This window comes from Scyliorhinus canicula, chromosome 25, assembly GCF_902713615.1.
Source record: "Scyliorhinus canicula chromosome 25, sScyCan1.1, whole genome shotgun sequence".
Taxonomy (NCBI): Eukaryota; Metazoa; Chordata; class Chondrichthyes; order Carcharhiniformes; family Scyliorhinidae; genus Scyliorhinus; species Scyliorhinus canicula.
Genome location: NC_052170.1, coordinates 7,285,431 through 7,306,932, shown reverse-complemented (window position 1 = coordinate 7,306,932; position 21,502 = coordinate 7,285,431). Strand labels below are relative to the sequence as shown.

The following is a 21,502-nucleotide window of genomic DNA, read 5'->3' as shown; positions in this document are numbered from 1 at the left end:
AGGGGCGCACCACCGCGACACTCACAATCCCACATGACCTCCCACACAGTCATTAGGGCCCTGCATAGCATCTTCACCCTGTTTGGTTTCCCCAGCTACGTGCACAGCGACCGGGGTTCGTCCTTCATGAGCGACGAGCTGCGTCAGTACCTGCTTGACAAGGGCATCGCCTCGAGCAGGACTACCAGTTACAACCCCAGGGGGAACGGGCAGGTGGAGAGGGAGAACATGACGGTCTGGAAGACCGTCCTACTGACCCTCCGGTCTAGAAAGCTCCAAGTCTCCCAGTGGCAGGAAGTCCTCCCAGACGCGTTCCACGCTATTAGGTCCCTCTTATGCACAGCGACCAATCAGACCCCTCACGAGAGGCTCTTCATTTTTTCCAGGGGCACTACCACGGGGGTCTCACTTCGGCATGGCTGAGGACACCGGGCCCGATACTCCTGATGAAACACGTCGGGGCACACAAAACCGACCCCCTTGTTGAGAAGGTGCGCCTGCTCCACTCCAACACCCAGTACGCCTTCGTCGAGTTCCCTGACGGCCGTCAGGACACAGTATCCCTCCGGGATCTGGCACCCGCCGGATCCAGTGCCCCCTCTACCCCCACAGAAGGACCCCTCATCGTACACCCCATGCTGCCGCCCCCTCGCGCTCCCGAGCCCACGAGCTCGCTCCACCAGTTCCGTGCACCCGCACCGGCCAGCCCCCAGCGCCCCCAGTCCCCGGTCGAACCAGAAGAGTATGAAGCTCGGACACAACCCTCCCTGGAGTCCGCCATCGTACCCCAGCACACAACACCCATCCAGCCACCGCAAGAGGCTGCAACCCCGGTGCTCCGCAGTTCACAGCGGACAGTTCGACCACCGGACAGACTGACTTTGTAGACCACCACCCCCGCCGGACTTGATTTTTTTGCAGGGGGTGAATGTGGTGAATGTAACTTAGTAATTCACACTGTATTTACCAATACCATTGTAAGCACAGTAGCGTTATCCAACCACTAGGGGGAGTAGCTCTGGGAATGCTCAGGAGGTTGTACAGGGCTCCACCCTTGGCTCCGCCCACGACTCCTCCCCCTGGACTGCTGTATAAATACCCTTGTCCAGAGCCAGCCTGCAGTTCATTGTGAGTTTAACGGGTAACAGGCTGGCTCTGTAGTAAGTAGACTAAAACCACTGTTCATATCTTAAAGCACGTGTCTCGTGAATTGATGGCTCCATCAAGGAGTCTTCGTTGATATATGGTACTTGTGCTCGATTAATGTGCTGTATGTGCCTCAAATGGTGAGGCATCCACTGTCGGCAACCTTATAACTTAAATGTGATAACTGTTTTGTGGAAGGAATTCAAACCTACTGTTTTGGTAAAAGGGTTTTCTGGTTAATGGGATGTTGTTGTTATTAAATTGAATCAGTTAAGGGAAATTTATAAAGGGTTATACATAGAGTACTGTAGCTGTGTGGGGTATTTTGTTTGTAGTTGGTAAAATGCCTACTGTGTGTGTTTACAAAACTGTTAACTAAATTTGTAGAATAAACTTTGTTTTCGATTAAAAGTGCTTAAGGCCTCTGTTGAATAATACCTGAAAGGTATTGTTCTCCTTGTAACCAAAATTAATAAACAGTTGTAGGTCAGGTGAACTACATGATATACTTTGGAGTTTTCTAAACCCTGGCCCATAACAATAGGATGATTCATCGTACTGCTCTGGATCCAGTTTCTCCAAAATGGGGTGTGTGCCTTCAGTTACTAGTCTATTTGCAGTTGATTTGCTCTCATCTGACTGATCTGCTGTTGCAGTCTCACTTTTAACCTCTTTCTGTAGGAGATGCACCTCCGCGTTAAGGACCAGGTTAAACTGAGGAAGGAATGGGTGGGACAAGCTTTCCACTCGGGGTTTGATTTAAAGTCGCGGGGAGTGGCCATTTTGATGAGCAAGAAAATGGGGTTTGTGAGTGCAAAGGGAGTGAGGGACCGGGTGGGAGATATGTGATGGTAAGTGGTGCATTAGAGGGAACGCCGGTGGTACTGGTGAATGAATTCAAGAATCAACTTTTTTCTGGTGAGCCGGGAAGTTTTGGTTGGAGTGGAGGAGGCAGAGTACGTGGGGATAGTAATGATGGACCATGCGCCCCATTGGCTGTAGATTCGGCTTAGATTGGACCAGGAACAGAGGCCGGGGTGGAGACTCGATTCGGGGTTGTTGGCAGATAGAGGGTTTTTTGATTAAGTGTGGGCTGTGATTAAAGATTATGTAGAATTGAACCAAAATGGGGGGGTGTGGTGGCCACACTTTGGGAAGCACTAAAAGCAGTGGTCCATCTCGTTCAAGGCACATGCGGATAGGGAAAGGAGGGGAAAATCTGAACGACTAATGAACAAGATAGTTAAGGTAGATACGGAGTACCCGAGGGAACCCACCACGGAGGGATTGGTGAGGAAGAAAAAGTTTCAGGGGCAATTTGACTAGGCGGGCGGTAGGTTAGCTGCGTAGGGCAAGGGGGGTATAGTACGAATACGGGGCGAAGGCGATTCAAATGTTAGCGCATCAGCTATGAAGGCAAGCCATGTGCAAGGAACTATTGAAGAACCGGACTGAGGCAGGGGATGTGGTGTCGGAGCCGGGGAAGATAAATGAGGCGTTTAGGGATTATTATAAGAAGCTGTACAAGGTGAACCCAGGGGTGAAGAGGGGGACTGGAGTTTCCACAATTGGCGAAAGAGAACAGGCAGGCACTAGAGGAGCCCTTGGGGCTGAAGGAGGTATTGGACAGTATAAGAGGGATGAAGCCGGGGAAGGGCCCAAGGCCCGATGGTTACCCGGCGGAATTCTATGAGTTTGCTACTGATCTGGCGCCACATCTCTTGGGGGTGTTTAATGAGGCATTGGAGAAGGTGACACAGGCAACGATTACATTAATACCAAAGAGGGAGAAAGACCCATTGGAATGTGGGTCGTGCACGCCCATATCGCTGTTAAATATGGATGTCAAAGTGCTGGCTAAGTTGGTGGTGGGTAGTTGCAGAGGACCAAACAGGTTTCGTAACGGTCAGACAGATTTCTAGTAATATAAGGAGCCTGTTAAATCTGGACATGACCCCGTGGAGAGCTCAGGTACTGGAGGTAATGGTATCCATGGATGCGGAGAAGGCATTTGACCGGGTGGACTAGCGGTATCTGTTTAAGGTCCTGGGAAGGTTCACGTTTGGACCGAAGTTTGTGGCGTGGGTGCGCCTGTTATACGTGACACCGACGGCAAGTGTGCGGACCAATGACATGGGCTCACAAAACTTTGAACTGCACCGGGGAACAAGGCAGGGGTGCCCCCTGTTGCTGCTGTTGTTTGCGAGGGTTAGAGCCTCTGCAATGGCTATTAATGATTTGACTGAGTGGCAAGGGATTACGAGGGGGCGAAGAGAGGACCGGGTGCCGCTATGTGCGTCCAACCTACTATTATATGTTTCAGACCCGTTGGAGAGTATGGAGAGGATCACGGGCCTGTTGGCGAAGTTTGGGGCATTCTTAGGATATAAGCTAAATGTAGGTGAACGAGCCAACCTCGGGGGTGGGGGAGGGGGGGGGAGGGGGGGTTGTCATTCAAGGTGGTCAGAGACAGGTTTAGATACCTGGGGATTCGGGTGGTGAGGGAATGGGCAATGCTACATAAATGGAATCAACAAAGCTGGTGGAGGAGGTTAGGGAGGATCTGAAGAGCTGGGACACGTTGCACCTGATTCTGGTAGAGAGGATCCAAATGGTGAAGATGAACATTCTGCCGCGGCTCCTGTTCATATTCCAGAAACTTCCGATCTTTGTACCGAAGGCCTTCTTTCGAAAACTGGATATGAGGGCTGGATTCTCCGCCCTGCCCTGCCACATTTCTGCCCGATCCGCCGGCGGGATTCTCCGTTACACCGGCCTATCAATAGGGTTTCTCACTGTGGGGCAGCCCCACGTCGCCGGGAAACGCCCGGGCGCCAGCAAAAAGGAGAATCCCGCCAGCGGAGAATCCTGCCCACGATTTGCTCAGACTTTGTATGGGCAGGGAAGGTGCCAAGTGTTAAGAAGACACTGTTACAGAGACAGAGGCAGAAGGGAGGGTTGGCGATGTCAAACCACTGCACTATTACTGGGCGGTGAACGTGGAGACGGTGAAGCGGTAGTGGGAAGGAGAGTGGGCAGAATAGGTTAGGATGGAGGAAGAATTCTATAGGGGGTCCAGCTTGAGGGCTATGGTGATGGCGGCATGGCTAATGGTGCCAAGGGAATACTTGGAGAGCCCGGTGATGCAGTCCACAGTGAAGGTCTGGAAACAGCTGAGGAGGCATTTCAGGATGGAAGGGATGTTGGTGTGCGATTGGCCACTGTGCGATAACCACGGTTTCGAGCCGGTGGGGGAGGGGGGGGAGGGGGGGGGGGGGACGCAGGGGGATTGATGGTCTATTTAGGAAGTGGGGTTGGTTAAGGTTAGGGATCCGTACCTGGAAGAGGGGTTTGCCAGTATAGAGGAACTGAAGGAGAGGATAGAGCTCCCGAGAGGAAATTAATTTAGGTACCTGCAGGTAAGGGACTTCGCGCGGAAGGTTTGGAAAGTGTTCCCCAGGTTGCTGAGGTACACCTTCGGAGCAACTGCTGCTTCCGGATGTGGAAGGGGAGGGCAGGACCGGAGACATATATGGGTGGCTGGGAGAGCAGGGAGGTGAACAGGCAGTGAAGATTACGGAGAAGTAGGAGGAGGAGCTGGGAGGGGAGATACACTGGGGTGTATGGAGTGAGGCGCTATGAAGGGTGAATGCGATTCCTCATGTGCAAGGATGAGCCTGATACAATTCAAGGTTGTACACAAGGTACACATAACTCGGGTAAAAATGAGTGGGTTCTTCCAGGGAGTGCCAGACGCGTGTGAGAAGTGGGGACCAGCGAATTGCACACATATACATAGATAGATAGAATTTACATAGAATTTACAGTGCAGAAGGAGGCCATTCGGCCCATCGAGTCTGCACCGGCTCTTGGAAAGAGCACCCTACCTCCACCCTATCCCCATAACCCAGTAACCCCACCTAACACTAAGGGCAATTTGGACCTTAAGGGCAATTTAGCATGGCCAATCCACCTAACCCGCACATCTTTGGACTGTGGGAGGAAACCGGAGCACCCGGAGGAAACCCACGCACACACGGGGAGAACGTGCAGACTCCACACAGACAGTGACCCAAGCTGGGAATCGAACCTGGGACCCTGGAGCTGTGAAGCATTTGTGCTAACCACTATGCTGCGGAAAAGTTGGAGAGATTCTGGGTGGGAGTGTCCGCGGGGCTAACAAGGATAGTGGGGGGGGGGAAATTGAGCCAGACCCTTTGGTGGCGAGATTCGTGATTTCGGAGAAGCCGGAGCTGATGGGAGGAGACGTCGTGGCCCTCGCCTCTCTGATTGCCCGGTGAACAATTCTGTTGGAGTGGCGGTCAGCAGCACCTCCGGGGTGGCGGCCTAGCTGGGAGACTTGTATGACTTTCTTCTGCTGGAAAAAGTCAAGTACGAGTTAAGGGGTTCAGCGGAGGAGAGCCTTGAGGCAAGGTGGGGATGTTCGTTGCGGGAAGGGGGGGTTGGTGTTCAGGGAGGAGGGGAGTGAAAAAAGGAAAAGTTTGTACAAACTGTATAGTTGTGTGTTGGGGAGTTTGCTTCCCGAATTGTTTATGTTTTGTAACCTTTTATATAAGTTTGGAATAAAATACATTAAAAAAAAGAAATTGAGAAGAGACGAGGCCTTGATGGTGTTGGACACATCCCTAGAACAGAAAAATTGTACAGTCAGGTATGGCCTATTAACTAATGATTTGAGTTTACAGCTCCATTGACAACTTTTTTTGTTAATTAAGTGGCCTATGCCATTCTGTCACAAGCTTTGCCTACAGTTGCATGGCTGTTGTCCAATGACAATCTTCAGTAAAAGAAGTAATTCTGTGCCTCGTGCTGCCGATAGCGGAGTTCCCGGTGAGACAGAGAATTCAGCACAGTGAAGAAAATGGGATCGACGCCGGCCACAAATCCATTTCCGATTCCCCCCCCCCCCCCCGCCCCGCCCCCGCCCCGCCCCCGCTGGCTTCAGGATCGAGGTTGGCGCCCTGCCAGCTGGAGGATGCAAATGGTCACAACTCTTTGAGGAGTTTCCCCCAAAGTCCATCTGAGAACCATTCCCCCCACAATGCACCCCACCCCTAAGAAACCACCCCGCCCACAGTGATTTCCCAAATAAAGGGACCCCCAGAAAATCCCCTAAATAAAAGACCCCCACAGAGGCCCCCTAAATAAAGAGACTCCCAGAGACACCTCTGTGGGGGGGGGGAGGGGGGGGGGCTATCAGGTGTTTCTGTGTGGGGGGGTCTCTTTATTTAGGAATCTCTGTGGGAGTTATCTTTACTACTGTGGGGGGTACCCAGAAAACATGTGGATTGGGGGCCAAATTGCGACGATGTAGGAGGCAAGGGTCGGGTCACGCCTGCACTGGGGGAGAAAATCCAGGTGTGGGCGGCTGAATTGCGATGCAGGGAGGGTGATGGCCCATCGTGGGACGTCACTATCAGGCCACCCACTAAAAATGGTGACCGAATGGTAGGATTTCCAACAGAAACCCTCGCAATCCTCGTTATGTATAAACTTTCATGGCTAAGGATTGGAAAGAAGCTATCTCCTGACAATTTTATTGGCATCACCTCATCCATTTCATGGGCACCAGCATTGACCAGACCATAACTACCATCATAACCAGTGGAAAACAGAGTCAACAAACCAGTGGCTCAACTGCCAGCCAGTCAGATATTTTCTACCATTTACAAAGCTGATGTGAGGATTGTGATGACATGCCTATTAAATACCTGAATAGTTGAAGTTCCAGCACTTCTTCCCACCCAGGTCAAAGCACCCTGCTTGATTCATGACCCTAATATCTTGGATTGTGGTTGCTGTGTAACTTGCCTGCATTACAGCGCCTAAGAAAGCTTGACATTGCCTCCCCATTTCACTCATCCTTATCCAACAAACAAAAAATTAAAGAAGTTGTAATACAGAGAGAGGGCCATGACCTCAAAACATTCTGAGCTAGAGTGGGAGACCAGAGGACTATCTGAAATTAGGCTTCATTATATTCAACACTAACAGCTCACTGGTGAAGACTTATGGAATTTCCAAGGTCAATGGGGATATTATAAGGGTTGCTGGGTGCAATATGATCAGTTATAACATAGCTATACCTATTTTAATAGATATTTTTTGATATGTTTCTTTCCAGATACCCAGAGACAGAATTCCAAAAGACAAAAAATTGCCCAAGTATGTACAGTTGGAAGCAACATCAACATCGTTTCAGTTGGAGAGAACCATCCTTATTTCATATCAAATGGGACACATATTTATCCAGACTGATAAACCAATCTATACACCAGCTCAAACTGGTAACTATAGCTGCAATTTTTCTGATACATCTCCAATACACAAGTAAAGAACAGCGCTGAATGTGTCAGGTGCAACTAGGAGGTTGAAGAGGCCATAGCTTATCAAGTTGAGAGACATTAGGAATAGAAAATGGAACTCTCATTTCAGGGATAAGTGTCTGCAATAAACACACTGAAGCCATACATTGAAACACTTCTTCATGCAAGAGGCGGTCAAAATCTGGCCCTCGCTTCCACAAATAGCAATTATGAAATTCAAAATTGAGATTGCTAGAATTTTATTAACCAAAGGTATAAACATAGAAACACAAGCAATGGGACCAGTATTAAGTCAGATGGTCTCTTAAGCCTGCTCTGCAATTTGCAAAACCCCCAAAGCTAGCCTGCTCCAACCAAGCAACAGCATTCCCCCTTTCCAGTTCTGAATACCCATCAGACTCTCTCTCACACACACATTCCCTCTCTCACATTAACTCTCTCTTTCTCACACACACGTACTTACCTGCACTCTCAAACACACACTCTCATATGCACATGCAGTCACACACACACATGCACTCTCTCACATACATGCACTCTCTCACACACATGCATTCTCACGCTCACACATGCACTCTTAATAATAATAATGATTATTATTGTCATTAAATAGGCTTACTTTAACACTGCAATGAAGTTACTGTGAAAATCCCCGAGTCCCCACACTCTGGCACCTGTTCGGGTTCACTGAGGGAGAATTCAGAATGTCCAATTCACCTAACAAGCGCATCTTTCAGAAGTGGGAGGATATCGGAGCCCTGGGATGAAACTCAAGCAGACACGGCGAGAACGTGCAGACTCCGCACGGACAAGTAACCCAAGCCGGGAATCGAACCCGGGTGCCTTGTGCTGTGAAGCAACAGTCCTTACTACTGTGCTACCTGTATACACATGCGTGCACTTTCTCACACATGCACTCACGCACACAAACTGGGCACAACTTTCCGGCTGCGTCCTGCTGGAATCGTGAAGGGACACGACCGGTAGATCCCACGAGAGGCGTCTTCCGGGATTCCCGATGGCTCTTCGCCTCATGAGATCCCGTTAGATCGGCAATGAGCGTAACCCAGACTTTCAGAGTCTTTTACTCACTTCACTCTACAGACGCCAGATCAAACCAGCACCCGGGACCTACCTGTCTCACTGAGGAGACCCCAGCCAAGCACTGTTTAGTATTGGTCCCCACAAATGGGAATCAGACAGAACGGCCCTTGGGTGGGGTACCCTGGCGATCAGACGTCCCGGGTTGTTGGAATCTGGACATGGTGGATCCCTGACATTGCAGATGCCATCTGGGCCCTGTGGCACTGTGAGCCTGGGACTGCCAGGCTGCCCACATAGCACCGCCAGCCTGTCAGGGGTACTGCCAGAGTGCTAGGCTGGCAGTGCCAAAGTGCTCCAGGTGGCCACACTGGTTGTGATGAATGGTATCGGTAACTGCTGTAACTGTACCTTGCCTTCAATACATTGGCCCTTTAAGACCGGGCTTGGAACCCTGGGGGACTCCGCCTCTGGCTCCGCCCCCAGGAAACGGTATATAAGATGATGCTCACTGGGCAGCAGGCTGTGATCACACTTCTCGGCAGCTGTCCGGTTCTCTGATGATTAAAGCCTTTGAATTACCAATCTTCTCTCCTGATCGGGCCTGGGGTTTCCGTGAGGTGCGGTAAGAACCCCTCAACGGATTTGGAGCTCCTCAGTGAAGTGAATGCGACTGAATCTTGGCAGTGCGTTCCCTGTTGATGGATGAGAAAAAACAGTGTTGTTTGATAGTGGTGTCGTTCCCACTGCTACAAGCGGATAGAACGAGTCCACTGATCCTGCCCAGAAAGGATTGTTTCTTTTGTGTTTGATCACGCCGTCTATCTCTTGCACACACTCTCACCCTATCTCTCTCACACACACGCACTCACACAGACGTGCTTTCTCTCTCACATACAATCTCTCCCACACACATTCTCCCACTCTCTCACACACAAACGCATTCTCTGACACACACACTCTCTCAGACTCCCACACATAGTCTTTGACACTCTCTCACGCACACACTCACTCTCTCTTTCGCACTCACACACACAGACACATACACTCTCTCACACACACAGTTCGTGATTTAACCATTGTTACCTGGCATGGATCTGGGTGTGCAGATTAAATTGCGGAAAAGACCAAAATCGAGATTCGCACCGTGTGCCAATCAGTTTGTTACCTAATTCGCCTGCTCCCAATGGTAAGTTCCGAATCATGTCCAGATGCAGAAAGCATATCATTAACCCCAATTTGCATTAATTTCCATCTCATTAACAAGATTGAAATCGAATGTAATGACCTCCCGAGAATTAACTCGCTCTTCAGCGAGAAATCACACGGGCATCGTTTAGGGCTTGTAGTGATATTTAAAAATGTTTAGGTGGCGCAATGGCTGGTGAGGGGAACTGAGAAGGTGAGTAGCCATTTCCATATTCTGGCATGCAGCACAAAGATACTGGAGCTGCTGTCCAGTGCAGGGGACCCCTCAGGAGGTTGGAGGGGAGGGGACTGGCATTGCCAGGGTGCCAAGCCAGCATTTTCTGAGAAATTCGGCCGGGGTGTGCCCTGCGTGGGGGTTGGGAGGGCTCTGGGCTCAGGGACGTCCTTATAGTGAGTTGGGTCTTTGGGTGGGGGTGGGGGGGGGTTTGAGGGTTGTGTTGGGGGTTCGAGAGAAAGGGACACCATTTAAAAATGGAGCCCCAATCTGTTGCTGCACTGAGGAGTTCCGGAAAATGGAGCTCCTCAGTGCAGAAAACGGGGCTAAGTGCGGCCTCGTCAGGGAATTCCCTGCTGAGGCCCTCAATCTATCTGTATGGGCATTAAAACATAAGAACTAGGAGCAGGACAAAGATAGAGGCAGACTGTCCCACCCTTTTCTATTTCATCCCCTCTACTAAGCATGTCAAATTGAGTTTGTGAAGTTGAGTCCAATCCCGCACCACCTGAATCCCCAAATCGCACAAGCTCTTAATAGCCAGGAGAAACGGGAACCCACTCAAACACCCCTCCCGTCCTTCGGATCCAATCAAGACCATCTCACTCTTTGCCGTATTAAGCTTGCATCCAGAGAAGGAGCTGAATTCATTCAGAATTCGCAGGATCTTATCAATAGACTCCAAGGTAAACATACAGTCGGAAGTCATTTGCATATAAGGACAGCCGCTTAATACCCCTCCATTGTCCAGACGTTCGAAGAACCATTGCGAAAGGTTCGATCGCAAGGGCGAATAGGAACTGCAAGTGCAGCCACCCCAGGCTCGTTCCCACCTTGCAGAGTAAAGTACTCAGAACTAACCCTGTTAGTGGAGATGCTTGCCTTCGGGGCTGTATATAACAATTTAACCCAGTCCACAAATCCCTGCCCGAACCCAAACCATTCCAAAATGTCAATGAAATGAAATGAAAAATGAAATGAAATGAAAATCGCTTATTGTCACAAGTAGGCTTCAATGAAGTTACTGTGAAAAGCCCCTAGTTGCCACATTCCGGCACCTGTTTGTGAGGCTGGTACGGGAATTAAACCGTGCTGCTGGCCTGCTTTGGTTTGCTTTAAAAGCCAGCGACTTAGCCCAGTGTGCTAAACCAGCCCAAAAAGGTACGGCCACTCCACTCGGTCGAATATCTTCTCAGCCATCCATTGACAGCACAACCTCCACATCATTTTTTCCAGCGGGCATCATGAGAACGTCAAGTAGCCTCCGAATATTAGATGTCTCCAACCAGTTCCACCACACAACCTTCAATACGGGTTCTGGGCTTTGCATCAACATTCAGGAGGAAAATCGGACGGTAAGATCCACATTGCTCAGGATCCCTGTCCTTTCTGTGGATAAGCGAGATAGAGACATGCAACAACGCAGGGAGAGCGAGCCCCTCCCCACCAATTGTACATCCGTACCATCAACGAACCCAGCAACGTCCCAAAACGCAGTCATCAAGCTTTGACAAAGGGTCATCTGTACTCAAAACGTGAGCTCTTTTCTCTCCTTATAGATGCTGCCAGACCTCCGGAGATTTTACAGCATTTTCTCTTTTGGTTCCACTATCGCCCTTGCTGTTCATCTGCCTTTGGTTTCCTTCTCAGTGTCCTGTCTGGGGGACAATTAAAAACTTCCTCCCCTACTAGCTTCCATAGCATCTATGCCACATTCTCCTAAGGTTGCGAACGTTCCAGCCCTTCTGGGCGACCCACTATCCGGACATTAAGCCGCAGCTCATGGTTTAAAACTGCCGGCAATCAGAATATAGAACATACAGTGTAGAAGGAGGCCTTTCTGCCCATCGAGTCTGCCCCGACCCACTTCAGTCAGAAAAGAAAAATCAGAAAAGATCTGCTTCCATCATGGCCAACCGGTCCTTGTGTTCAGTGCCAGACTCCCCCATTTCTTTGAGCGAAGCGCCCTGGGCCTCCAACCATTGATCAACCCTCTCCACAGCTGCTTTTATTGGGTCCATGGCCCTTACCAGGTCTTTGGAGGTTTCCATCCTCTGTTTCTGTGATTGTGAGGTTGAGAAGTCCACCGACGACTTCCGGTTGCAGTGATGCGGAGCTAAGCCGCACGTTTGGTAGCTCCCGCTATTTTTGGACTTTCGGGCTCTTTTAAGGGCCTGCAGCGGTGCTGGTTGGACTTTTCCCCTGGTGGGAACACATCCACTGTGCTCAGCTGCCAGTGGATGGACTGGACCAGGACCGGGGCTGTCAAAAAACCGGCTTTGGAGCAGAGAAAAGTGCGAGGCAGGAAAAACAAGATGGCGGCGGGCGGGGAACCGGCAGCGTGGCAGCAGTGGGCGCAGGAGCAGCAGGAGCTGCTCCATTGCTGCTTCAGAGAGCCGAAGGCCGAGATCCTGGAACCGTTTGGGGGCCTATGTGGTTGTGATGCTGAACTCGTTAATGGGAGCGGGGTCGTTCCAAGGACCCCTGGAGCTGGAGGGGGCCCATCGAGTGCTGTTGAGGAAGCCCTGGCCGAGCGAGCCGCCTAGGGCGGTGCTGGTCCGTTTTCACCGCTTCGTTGACCGTGAGTGTGTGCTGAGATGGGTGAAGAAGGAAAGGAGCAGCAAGTGGGAGAATGCAGAGATCAGGATCTATCAGGACTGGAGCGTGGAGGTGGCGAAGAGAAGGGCTGGTTTCAATCGGGCGAAGGGAGTGCTTCACAGGAAGGGGGTGAAGTTTGGCCTGTTACAGCCGGCTCGCCTCTGGGTCACTTACAAGGACCGCCAGCTCTACTTTGATTCTCCGGATGAGGCCTGGGCCTTTGTTCAGGCAGAGAAGTTGGACTCGAACTGAGGGCTGGGGGGGCTGGGGAATGATGTACATAGTTCGGAGGCTCTGTCCTCCTTGGTATCCTTTCGTTTTTATTGGCTGTGTTTGATGTTGCCTTTTCGCTGTTCTGCTTTTTCACTTTTTGGGGCTCCGCATTTGGTGGACCTGGAGCTGGGGGAGGGGAAGGATCAGCGCCCGCTGTGGAGGTTAGATGTGGGGCTTCTGACAGAGGAGGAAGTATGTGGGCGGGTCTGTAGGGGTATAGAGGGGTATTTGGAAGCCAACGATAACGGGGAGGTGCAAGTTGGGGTGGTTTTGGAAGCGCTGAAGGCAGTGGTTAGAGGGGAGCTGATATCCATTCGGGCGTACAGGGAGAGGGGGAAGAGGGTTGAGAGGGAGAGGCTGGTGGAAGAAATGGTGAGGGTGGACAGCAGGTATGCGGATGTCCCGGAGGAGGGGCTTTTGAGGAAGCGTCGCAGTCTCCAAGCAGAGTTTGATATACTGACCACCCGGAAGGCGAGGTGCAGTGGAGGAGGGCACAGGGGGCAGTGTATGAGTACGGGGAGAAGGCAAGTCGGATGCTGGCCCACCAGCTCTGGAAGCAGAAGCAGCGAGAGAGATAGGGGGAGTCACAGATGCAGGAGGGAACATGGTGCGGGGTGGCAGGAACATTAATGGGGTGTGCAGATCCTTTTACGAGGGGCTGTACTGGGCGGTACCCCCTAGGGAGGTGGGCGGGATGGACCGCTTTCTGGATAGGCTGGAGTTCCCAAGAGTAGAGGATGAGCGGGTGGAGGGTCTGGAGGCCTCAATCGAGTTGGAGGAGCTGATGGAGGCGCTGGGGAGCGTGCAGACAGGGAAAGCACCGGGACCTGACGGGTTCCCGGTGGAGTTTTACAAGAAGTTTTCAGATCTGCTGGGCTCGCTGCTTGTGAGGACCCTGAATGAGGCGAGGGAAGGGGGGCTCTGCCCTCTGACGATGTCTAGAGCAATAATCTCACTGATCCTGAAGCAGGATAAGGACCCCCTCCAGTGTGGGTCTGACAGGCCGATTTCGCTCTGTAACGTGGATGTAAAGTTGTTGGCGAAGGTACTGTCCAGGAGGGTGGAAGATGTTGTCCCGATGGTTATCCATGAGGACCAAACGGGGTTTGTGAGGGGGAGGCAGCTGAATGTCAATGTACGGCAGCTTCTTAATGTTATGATGATGGCGTCGGCGGATGGGGAGGCGGAAATAGTAGCATCGATGGATGCGGAGAAAGCTTTTGACAGGGTGGAGTGGAGCTACCTGTGGGAAGTGCTGAGGAGGTTCGGGTTTGGTGAGGGATTCATCAGCTGGGTGAGGTTGCTGTACAGCTCCCCGGTGGCAAGTGAGGTGACGAATGGGAGGAGGTCGGAGGACTTTCGGCTTTCCCGGGGGACGAGGCAGGGGTGCCCCTTGTCTCCCCTGCTCTTCGCGTTAGCGATTGAGCCCTTGGCCATGGCGCTGAGGGATTTGAAGAACTGGAGGGGGATTGTGTGTGTGTGTGTGTGTGGGGGGGGGGGGGGGGGGGGGGGGGTGAGGAGCACCGGTTGTCATTGTACGCAGATGATTTACTGTTGTACATCGCGGATCCTGCGGGGGGGATGCCAGAGGTGTTGAGGATACTGGGGGAGTTTGGGGACTTTTCGGGCTACAAGCTCAATGTGGGGAAGAGTGAGCTGTTTGTGCTGCACCTGGGGGACCAGGAGAGGGAGATAGGGGAGCTCCCGTTGAAGAGGGCGGAGAGGAGCTTTCAATATCTTGGGGTCCAGATAGCTCGGAGCTGGGGGGCCCTGCACAGGCTAAACTTTTCGAGGCTGGTGGAACAGATGGAGGAGGAGTTCAGGAGGTGGGACGCACTCTCTTTGGCGGGCAGGGTTAAGGCAGGGTCCAGTCGGTTAAGATGACGGTGCTCCCGAGGTTTTTGTTTCTTTTCCAGTGCCTCCCCATATTGATTCCGAAGGCTTTTTTCAAGAGGGTGAATAAGAGTATCCTGGGGTTCGGAAGGACCCCGAGAGTGAGGAGGGTATTCCTGGAGCGAAGAAGGGAGGCAGGCAGTTTGGCGCTGCCCAACCTGTGTGGGTATTACTGGGCTGCGAATGTGGCAATGATTCGCAGGTGGGTGATGGAGGGGGAGGGTGCCGCATTGAAGAGGTTGGAGGTGGAGTCCTGTGTGGGTACGAGTTTGGAGGCATTGGTGACGGCCCCGCTTCCACTCCCCCTGGCAAGACATTCCACGAGTCCGGTAGTGGTGGCGTCCCTCAAAATTTGGGGGCAGTGGAGGAGGCACAGGGGGGGAAGTGAAGGCCTCAGTGTGGGTCCCGACACGGGGCAATCATTGGTTTGCACCAGGGAGAATGGATGGTGGGTTTTTGAGTTGGCACAGGGCAGGCATCAGGCGGATGGGGGACCTTTTCCTCGATGGGAAGTTTGCGACTTTAGAGGGGTTGGAGGGGAAGTGGGGCCTCCCCCCGGGAATGCTTTCAGGTATATGCGGATTAGGGCGTTTGTTAAGCGGCAGGTGCGGAGTTTCCGCGGCTGCCGCCAAGGGGGGGGTGCAGGATAGGATGCTCTCGGGGACGTGGGTCGGTGAGGGGAGGATCTCGGCAATTTATCAGATGGTGCAGGAAGAGGATGAGGCCTCGGTGGAGGAGCTGAAAGCGAAGTGGGAGGAGGAGCTGGGGAAGAGATTGATGATGGGACGTGGGAGGATGACCTGGGGAGGGTGAACCCGTCCTCTTCTTGCGCACGGCTCAGCTTAATTCAGCTGAAGGTGCTGCATAGGGCGCACATGATTGGGGCCAGGCTGAGCCGGTTCTTTGTGGGGGAGGACAGGTGCGGGAGGCCCGGCGAATCGCACCCACATGTTTTGGGCATGTCCGGCGTTGGAGGAGTTTTGGAAGGGGGTGGCGGGGACTTTGTCCAAGGTGGTCGGTTCCAGGGTGGAGCCGGGCTGGGGGCTCGCCATCTTTGGGGTAGCATCGTAGCCGGGAGTGCAGGAGGCGAGAGAGGCCGGTACCCTGGCCTTTGCGTCTCTAGTAGCCCGGCGTAGGATTCTCTTACAGTGGAGGGACGCGAAGCCCCCGACCCCGGAGGCCTGGATCAATGACATGGCCGGGTTCATCAGGCTGGACAAGGTTACGTTTGCCCTGAGGGGGTCGGTACAAGGGTTCTTCCAGCAGTGCAGCCTTTTCTCGATCTTCTGGCGGAGGGTTAGAGGGTGGTCAGTCCCAGCAGCAACCCGGGGGGGGGGGGGGGGGGGGGGGGGAGGAGGAGGTGAGGGGCTTGTTAAGGGGGTTTGTTGTTGAGATGGTGTGTTTGCTATTTTCTGCTTTCTTGTATTGTTAGTTATTAATTTATTACTTTATATTGGGGGGGATTTCTTTTTCTGTTTCTGTTTAGTTTTACACCTTGTTTACTTTAATTGTTGGGAGAAAATTTGTTGTTGCAAAATTTGAATAAAAATTATTTTTAAAAAAAAGAAGTCCACCAACTGTGCAGTAGACCATGGGCCGGACATTGAGACTTTAGCAAAACAATGTATATGGTGCCAAGACCACCAGAAGCTACCCCCTGCAGCTCCACTCCACCCATGGGAGTAGCCGGGCCAACTATGGTGCCATAGGCACTTGGATTTCAAGGAGCCGTGTATCCAATTATTGTGGATGCCCATTTGAAGTGGATGGATGTCCACCGAATGACCATGACGACATTGCGGGCCACGACTGAGCGGCTTAGACAAACCTTTAGTGTTCACGGGTTTCCGGAAGTGTTGGTGTCGGAAAACGACTTGTACAACTGCGGAATTTGCCGACTTTCTGAAGCAAAATGGGATTCACCATATGTGGATTGCACCTTGCCGCCTGTCATCAAACAGATTGGCTGAACGGGCAATACAGACATTTAATCTCGGCATGCGAAAACAGATCTCCGGTTCTCTAGAGACCCATCTGGCCCATTTCCTTTTCTATTACCGGACCACACCACATGCCACCACCGGAGTGGAGCCCTTGGTCATGGGTTGTCGGCTGTACACGAGCTTGAGCTTCGTCCTGCCAGACATCGGGGAAAAGGCAGGAACAGGCTGAAACATAACAATCCAGACCCATCAGGGAACTTATGGCGGGCGACGCGGTCTACGTCCGAAATCGTGCCGACGGGGAGCTGTGGATCCCAGGGACAGTAGTAAAGCAATGAAACAGGCATGTGGACCACCTCCGTAGCCGAGCCTTACTGGTCCTCGAGCACAAATCAAAGTCCTCATGACTGTTGCTGCCCCTTCATCCGGAGCAACCACATGTAATACCCAGTGAAGCGGATGATCCCTTGATTCGGAGATGTGGGAGGTCGACTTATCCAACCCAGAATCAAGAATCAGACGTGGAGACTTTGACAACAGGAGTTGAAACAGCTCCATTTGCGGCTGCCAGGGGTTTGGCCCGCAGATATCGCTCCCCGGTTCGTTACACCCCTCCGGACCAGAATAGCGGGTGGTCGAGAGACAGCTCCAAGCAAAGCCGGCAAAGGATCCCCCTCCCCCACCTGCTGTTCAGATGGAAGAGGTATCAGACTTAGGGAGGAGGGGTGTTATAACCCGACTGGAGGCCAAGGGGTATGTAACCTCTGAGTCCCTTAGTCCTCACCTGAGTACGATCTTCCTAGATGAGGGGGCCGAGCTAGGGGGGTTCTGGGACACAAATACCCCGGCCCAAGGGTGGGCCGGGCATGGGAAACCCTTCATGGAGTCGATGGTGTAGCATAAATAGGTAAAATAAATTTGAGTTTTTCTTACAGTTATTGCTTCCATGTGGTCCCTCGCCTGGAACATTACAGACTGTAATTGGCAGGGTTTGATTTGTTCTGCTTTTTGTGTAAAGGACCTACCTGGAAAATTTTCCACCTCAACGGTTATAATTAAATAACCTACAAAGGATGAGTTAAAATTAATGCAGTTCCACATTTCAAGTGCCTATTAAAAGGAGGTCGCAGCCCAGCTGTGGTGATTCAGTAGCAACAAAAAGCATACAAAGTGGCGAGGATTAGTGGGAAGCCTTTAAAAGCGAGCAGAGGACAACTATAAAAGCAATAAGGAGGGAGAAGATGAAGTATGAGTGCAAGCTAGCTCGTAATATAAAGAGGTTTTTTTCAATATATAAAAGGTAAAAGAGAGGCAAAAATAGACATTGGACCACTGGAAAATGTGGCTGGAGAAGTAATAATAGGAAACAATGAAATGGCAGATGAACTGAATAGTTACTTTGCATCAGTCTTCATGGTGGAAGACACCAGTGGATGCCAGAGCTCCAGGAGAATCAGGGGGCAGAGGTAAATGCAGTGACCATTCACCTGGACCGGATAAACTACACCCCAGGGTCCTCAAAGAGATAGTTGAGGAAATTGTGAAGGCATTGGTGATGATCTTTCAGGAATCACTGGAGGCAGGAAGGGTCCCAGAGGACTGGAAAGTGGCTAATGCAACACCACTGTTTAAGAAGGGAGGGAGGCAGGAGATGGGAAATTATAGGCCAGTTAGCCTGACTTCAGCCATTGGTAAGATTTTAGAGTCTGTTATTAAAGATGAGATCGCAAGGTACTTGGAAGTACATGATAAAATAGGACTGAGTCAGCATGGCTTTGTCAAAGGGAGGTCATGTCTGAAAAATCTGTCACTTCTTTGAGGTGGTAAGAAGGAAGTTAGACAAAGGAGAACCAGTGGACGTGATTTATTTAGATTTCCAGAAGGCCTTTGACAAGGTGCCGCATAGGAGACTGTTGAATAAGTTAAGAGCCCATGGTGTTAAGGGTAAGATCCTGGCATGGATAGAGGATTGGCAGGCTGGCAGAAGACAGAGAATGGAGATAAAGGGGTCTTTTTCAGGATGGCAGCTGGGGCCTTGTGGTGTGCCTCAGGGGTCTGTGCTGGGACCAGAACTTTTCACAATATACATTAATGATCTGGAAGAAGGAACTGAAGGCACTGTTGCTGAGTTTGCAGATGACACAAAAGATCTGTAGAGGGACAGGTAGTATTGAGGAAGCAAGGGGGCTGCAGAAGGATTTGGACAAGCTAGGAGAGTGGGCAGTGAAGTGGCAAATGAAATACAATGTGGAAAAATGTGAGGTTATGCACTTTGGAAGGAGGAATTTAGGCATAGACTATTTTCAAAATGGGGAAGTGTTTAGGAAATCAGAAGCACAAAGGGACTTGGGAGTCCTTGTTCATGATTCTCTTAAGGTTAATGTGCAGGTTCAGTCAGCAGTTAAGAAGGCAAATGCAATGTTAGCATTCATGTCAAGAGGGCTAGAATACAAGAACAGTGATGTACTTCTGAGGCTGTATAAGGCTCTGATCAGACCCCATTTGGAGTATTGTGAGCAGTTTTGGGCCCTGTATCTAAGGAAGGATGTGCTGGCCTTGGAAAGGGTCCAGAGGAGGTTCACAAGAATGATCCCTGGAATGAAGAAATTGTCGTATGAGGAACGGTTGAGGACTCTGGGTCTGTACTCGTTGGAGTTTAGAAGGATGAGGGGGGATCTTATTGAAACTTATAGGATACTGCGAGGCCTGAATAGAGTGGAAATAGAGAGGATGTTTCCACTTGTAGGAAAAACTAGAACCAGAGGACACCATCTCAGACTAAAGGGACAATCCTTTAAAACAGAGATGAGGAGGAATTTCTTTAGCCAGAGGGTGGTGAATCTGTGGAACTCTTTGCCACAGAAGGCTGTGGAAGCCAAATCACTGAGTGTCTTTAAGACAGAGATAGATAGGTTCTTGAATAATAAGGTGATTAATAAGGAGATCAGGGATTATGGGGAGAAGGCAGGAGAATGGGGATGAGAAAATATCAGCCATGATTGAATGGTGGAGCAGACCCGATGGGCCGAGTTGCCTAATTCTGCTCCTATGTCCTTTGGTCTAACGTCTTTGGTCGTAACTGCTGCCTCCTCAGGCACTCCAAATGACGAAAGGGCAACGCGTTCGCACTACCCTTGTTTGGAGCCAGTACTGTGTTGGCAGGAAACTCAGCCTTATTTATGATGTGATTTTACCTTGTTTCAATGTATAACACATAAGTTAAATTGTGTGCAAGTTTATTATGAAAGCAGAAACATTAATGTGGATTAATTATTGCTCCCTTTCTTTCTCTAGTTCTTTACCGTTTGCTCACTGTGAACAATGATCTAAAACCCATCAAAAGAACCATTTATGTTGATTTTGTGGTAATGTATTTTTATAATTTTTACATATCTGTAATAATTCAACCAAAATAAGATATTTTTGTGTCATGTGTAATGACGTATATTTTGATCTTTCCAATGCCTCAACTTGTAAATTGCCATCCAGGATGGAGCTGAGGCAAATAGCTTTCTATTTCAATCCCTGGACAGTGCTGAGTCCGAATTACAACTAGAATCTCACCAACTAGCATTTATATAGTGGCTGGAATTCTCCATTTGGGACAGAATAGTGTGCGATTTGCATTTCCGTTGGGGAAGCGAGTCGGGTAATGGAAATGGACCAGCACTCTGCCAATGCAAATTGAGAGAAATTCCCAGCCCTGCTGTGACTGGAATTAGTGCCAGAGAGCTTGGCAGCAGGAGCTGTTTTTAAGTTCTCCACTTAGCACACACTCACTGGAGCCACGAAGATGGCTCACAGAAGAACTGGCCCCGAGTTTGGGAGTCCGAGGTTGACCCACAGCTCCATGCCAGTGAGGAGAGGAGGGGCACCGTTTTCTTTTTTTAAATATAATGATCTTTATTGTCACCAATAGAACATAGAACAGTACAGCACAGAACAGGCCCTTCGGCCCTCAATGTTGTGCCGAGCCATGATCACCCTACTCAAACCCACGTATCCACCCTATGCCCGTAACCCAACAACCCCCCCTTAACCTTACTTTATTAGGACACTACGGGCAATTTAGCATGGCCAATCCACCTAACCCGCACATCTTTGGACTGTGGGAGGAAACCGGAGCACCCGGAGGAAACCCACGCACACAGGGGGAGGACGTGCAGACTCCACACAGACAGTGACCCAGCCGGGAATCGAACCTGGGACCCTGGAGCTGTGAAGCATTTATGCTAACCACCATGCTACCCTGCTGCTCCTAGGTTTAAATTAATACTGCAATTATGTTACTGTGAAAATCCCCTAATTGCCACACTCCGGCACCCCAAGCTGGGAATTGAACCTGGGACCATGGCACTGAGAAACAACAGTGCTAACCACTGTGCTATCTCACTGTGATGTGATCAAATATTCTGGTGGGCACCACACAGTTGCATGCACATTAGGTTGAGGCAGAAATGCCTAGGCGAGACATTGGTTGGAGATCTGCTGGATCCCAGGACCCACCTGGGTCGCAGTCAGATGCTGAGCCTCTGGAGCAGGTTTACTCGGAGCTGTTGCAGACATGAGGGTGCAACTATGATATTCAGAGGGAAATATCAGTGACCCTCCAGCAGGTCCATGGCCGATTAGAGGAGTCCCAGAGGCTAGTGCCACAGGAAATGATGCCGCCAATGCATGGCATCAAGACAAACACTGCTCAGGGGGCGATCGCAGCATTGAGCCTGGTGCATGATGTCAGCAGCATGAGTGGAGGTGTTCAAGGTGTGGCTAAGTCTGTGACATCCATATCGGAGGGCCTCGGTAAAATGCCTGACTCGCTGAGGGAATGTGATCTA

The 21,502-nt window shown here is 50.9% G+C and overlaps 1 protein-coding gene across 1 annotated transcript in view; it reads left to right on the top strand.

The window, feature by feature from the left end:
• LOC119957047 (complement C3-like) overlaps positions 1-21,502 on the top strand; it is a 232,881-nt gene that overhangs the window by 17,092 nt on the left and 194,287 nt on the right. The window contains exons 3-4 of the mRNA XM_038784653.1: positions 7,292-7,454; positions 19,959-20,029. Coding sequence (XP_038640581.1) covers positions 7,292-7,454; positions 19,959-20,029 — 234 coding nt within the window. The remainder of the gene's footprint in view (positions 1-7,291; positions 7,455-19,958; positions 20,030-21,502) is intronic.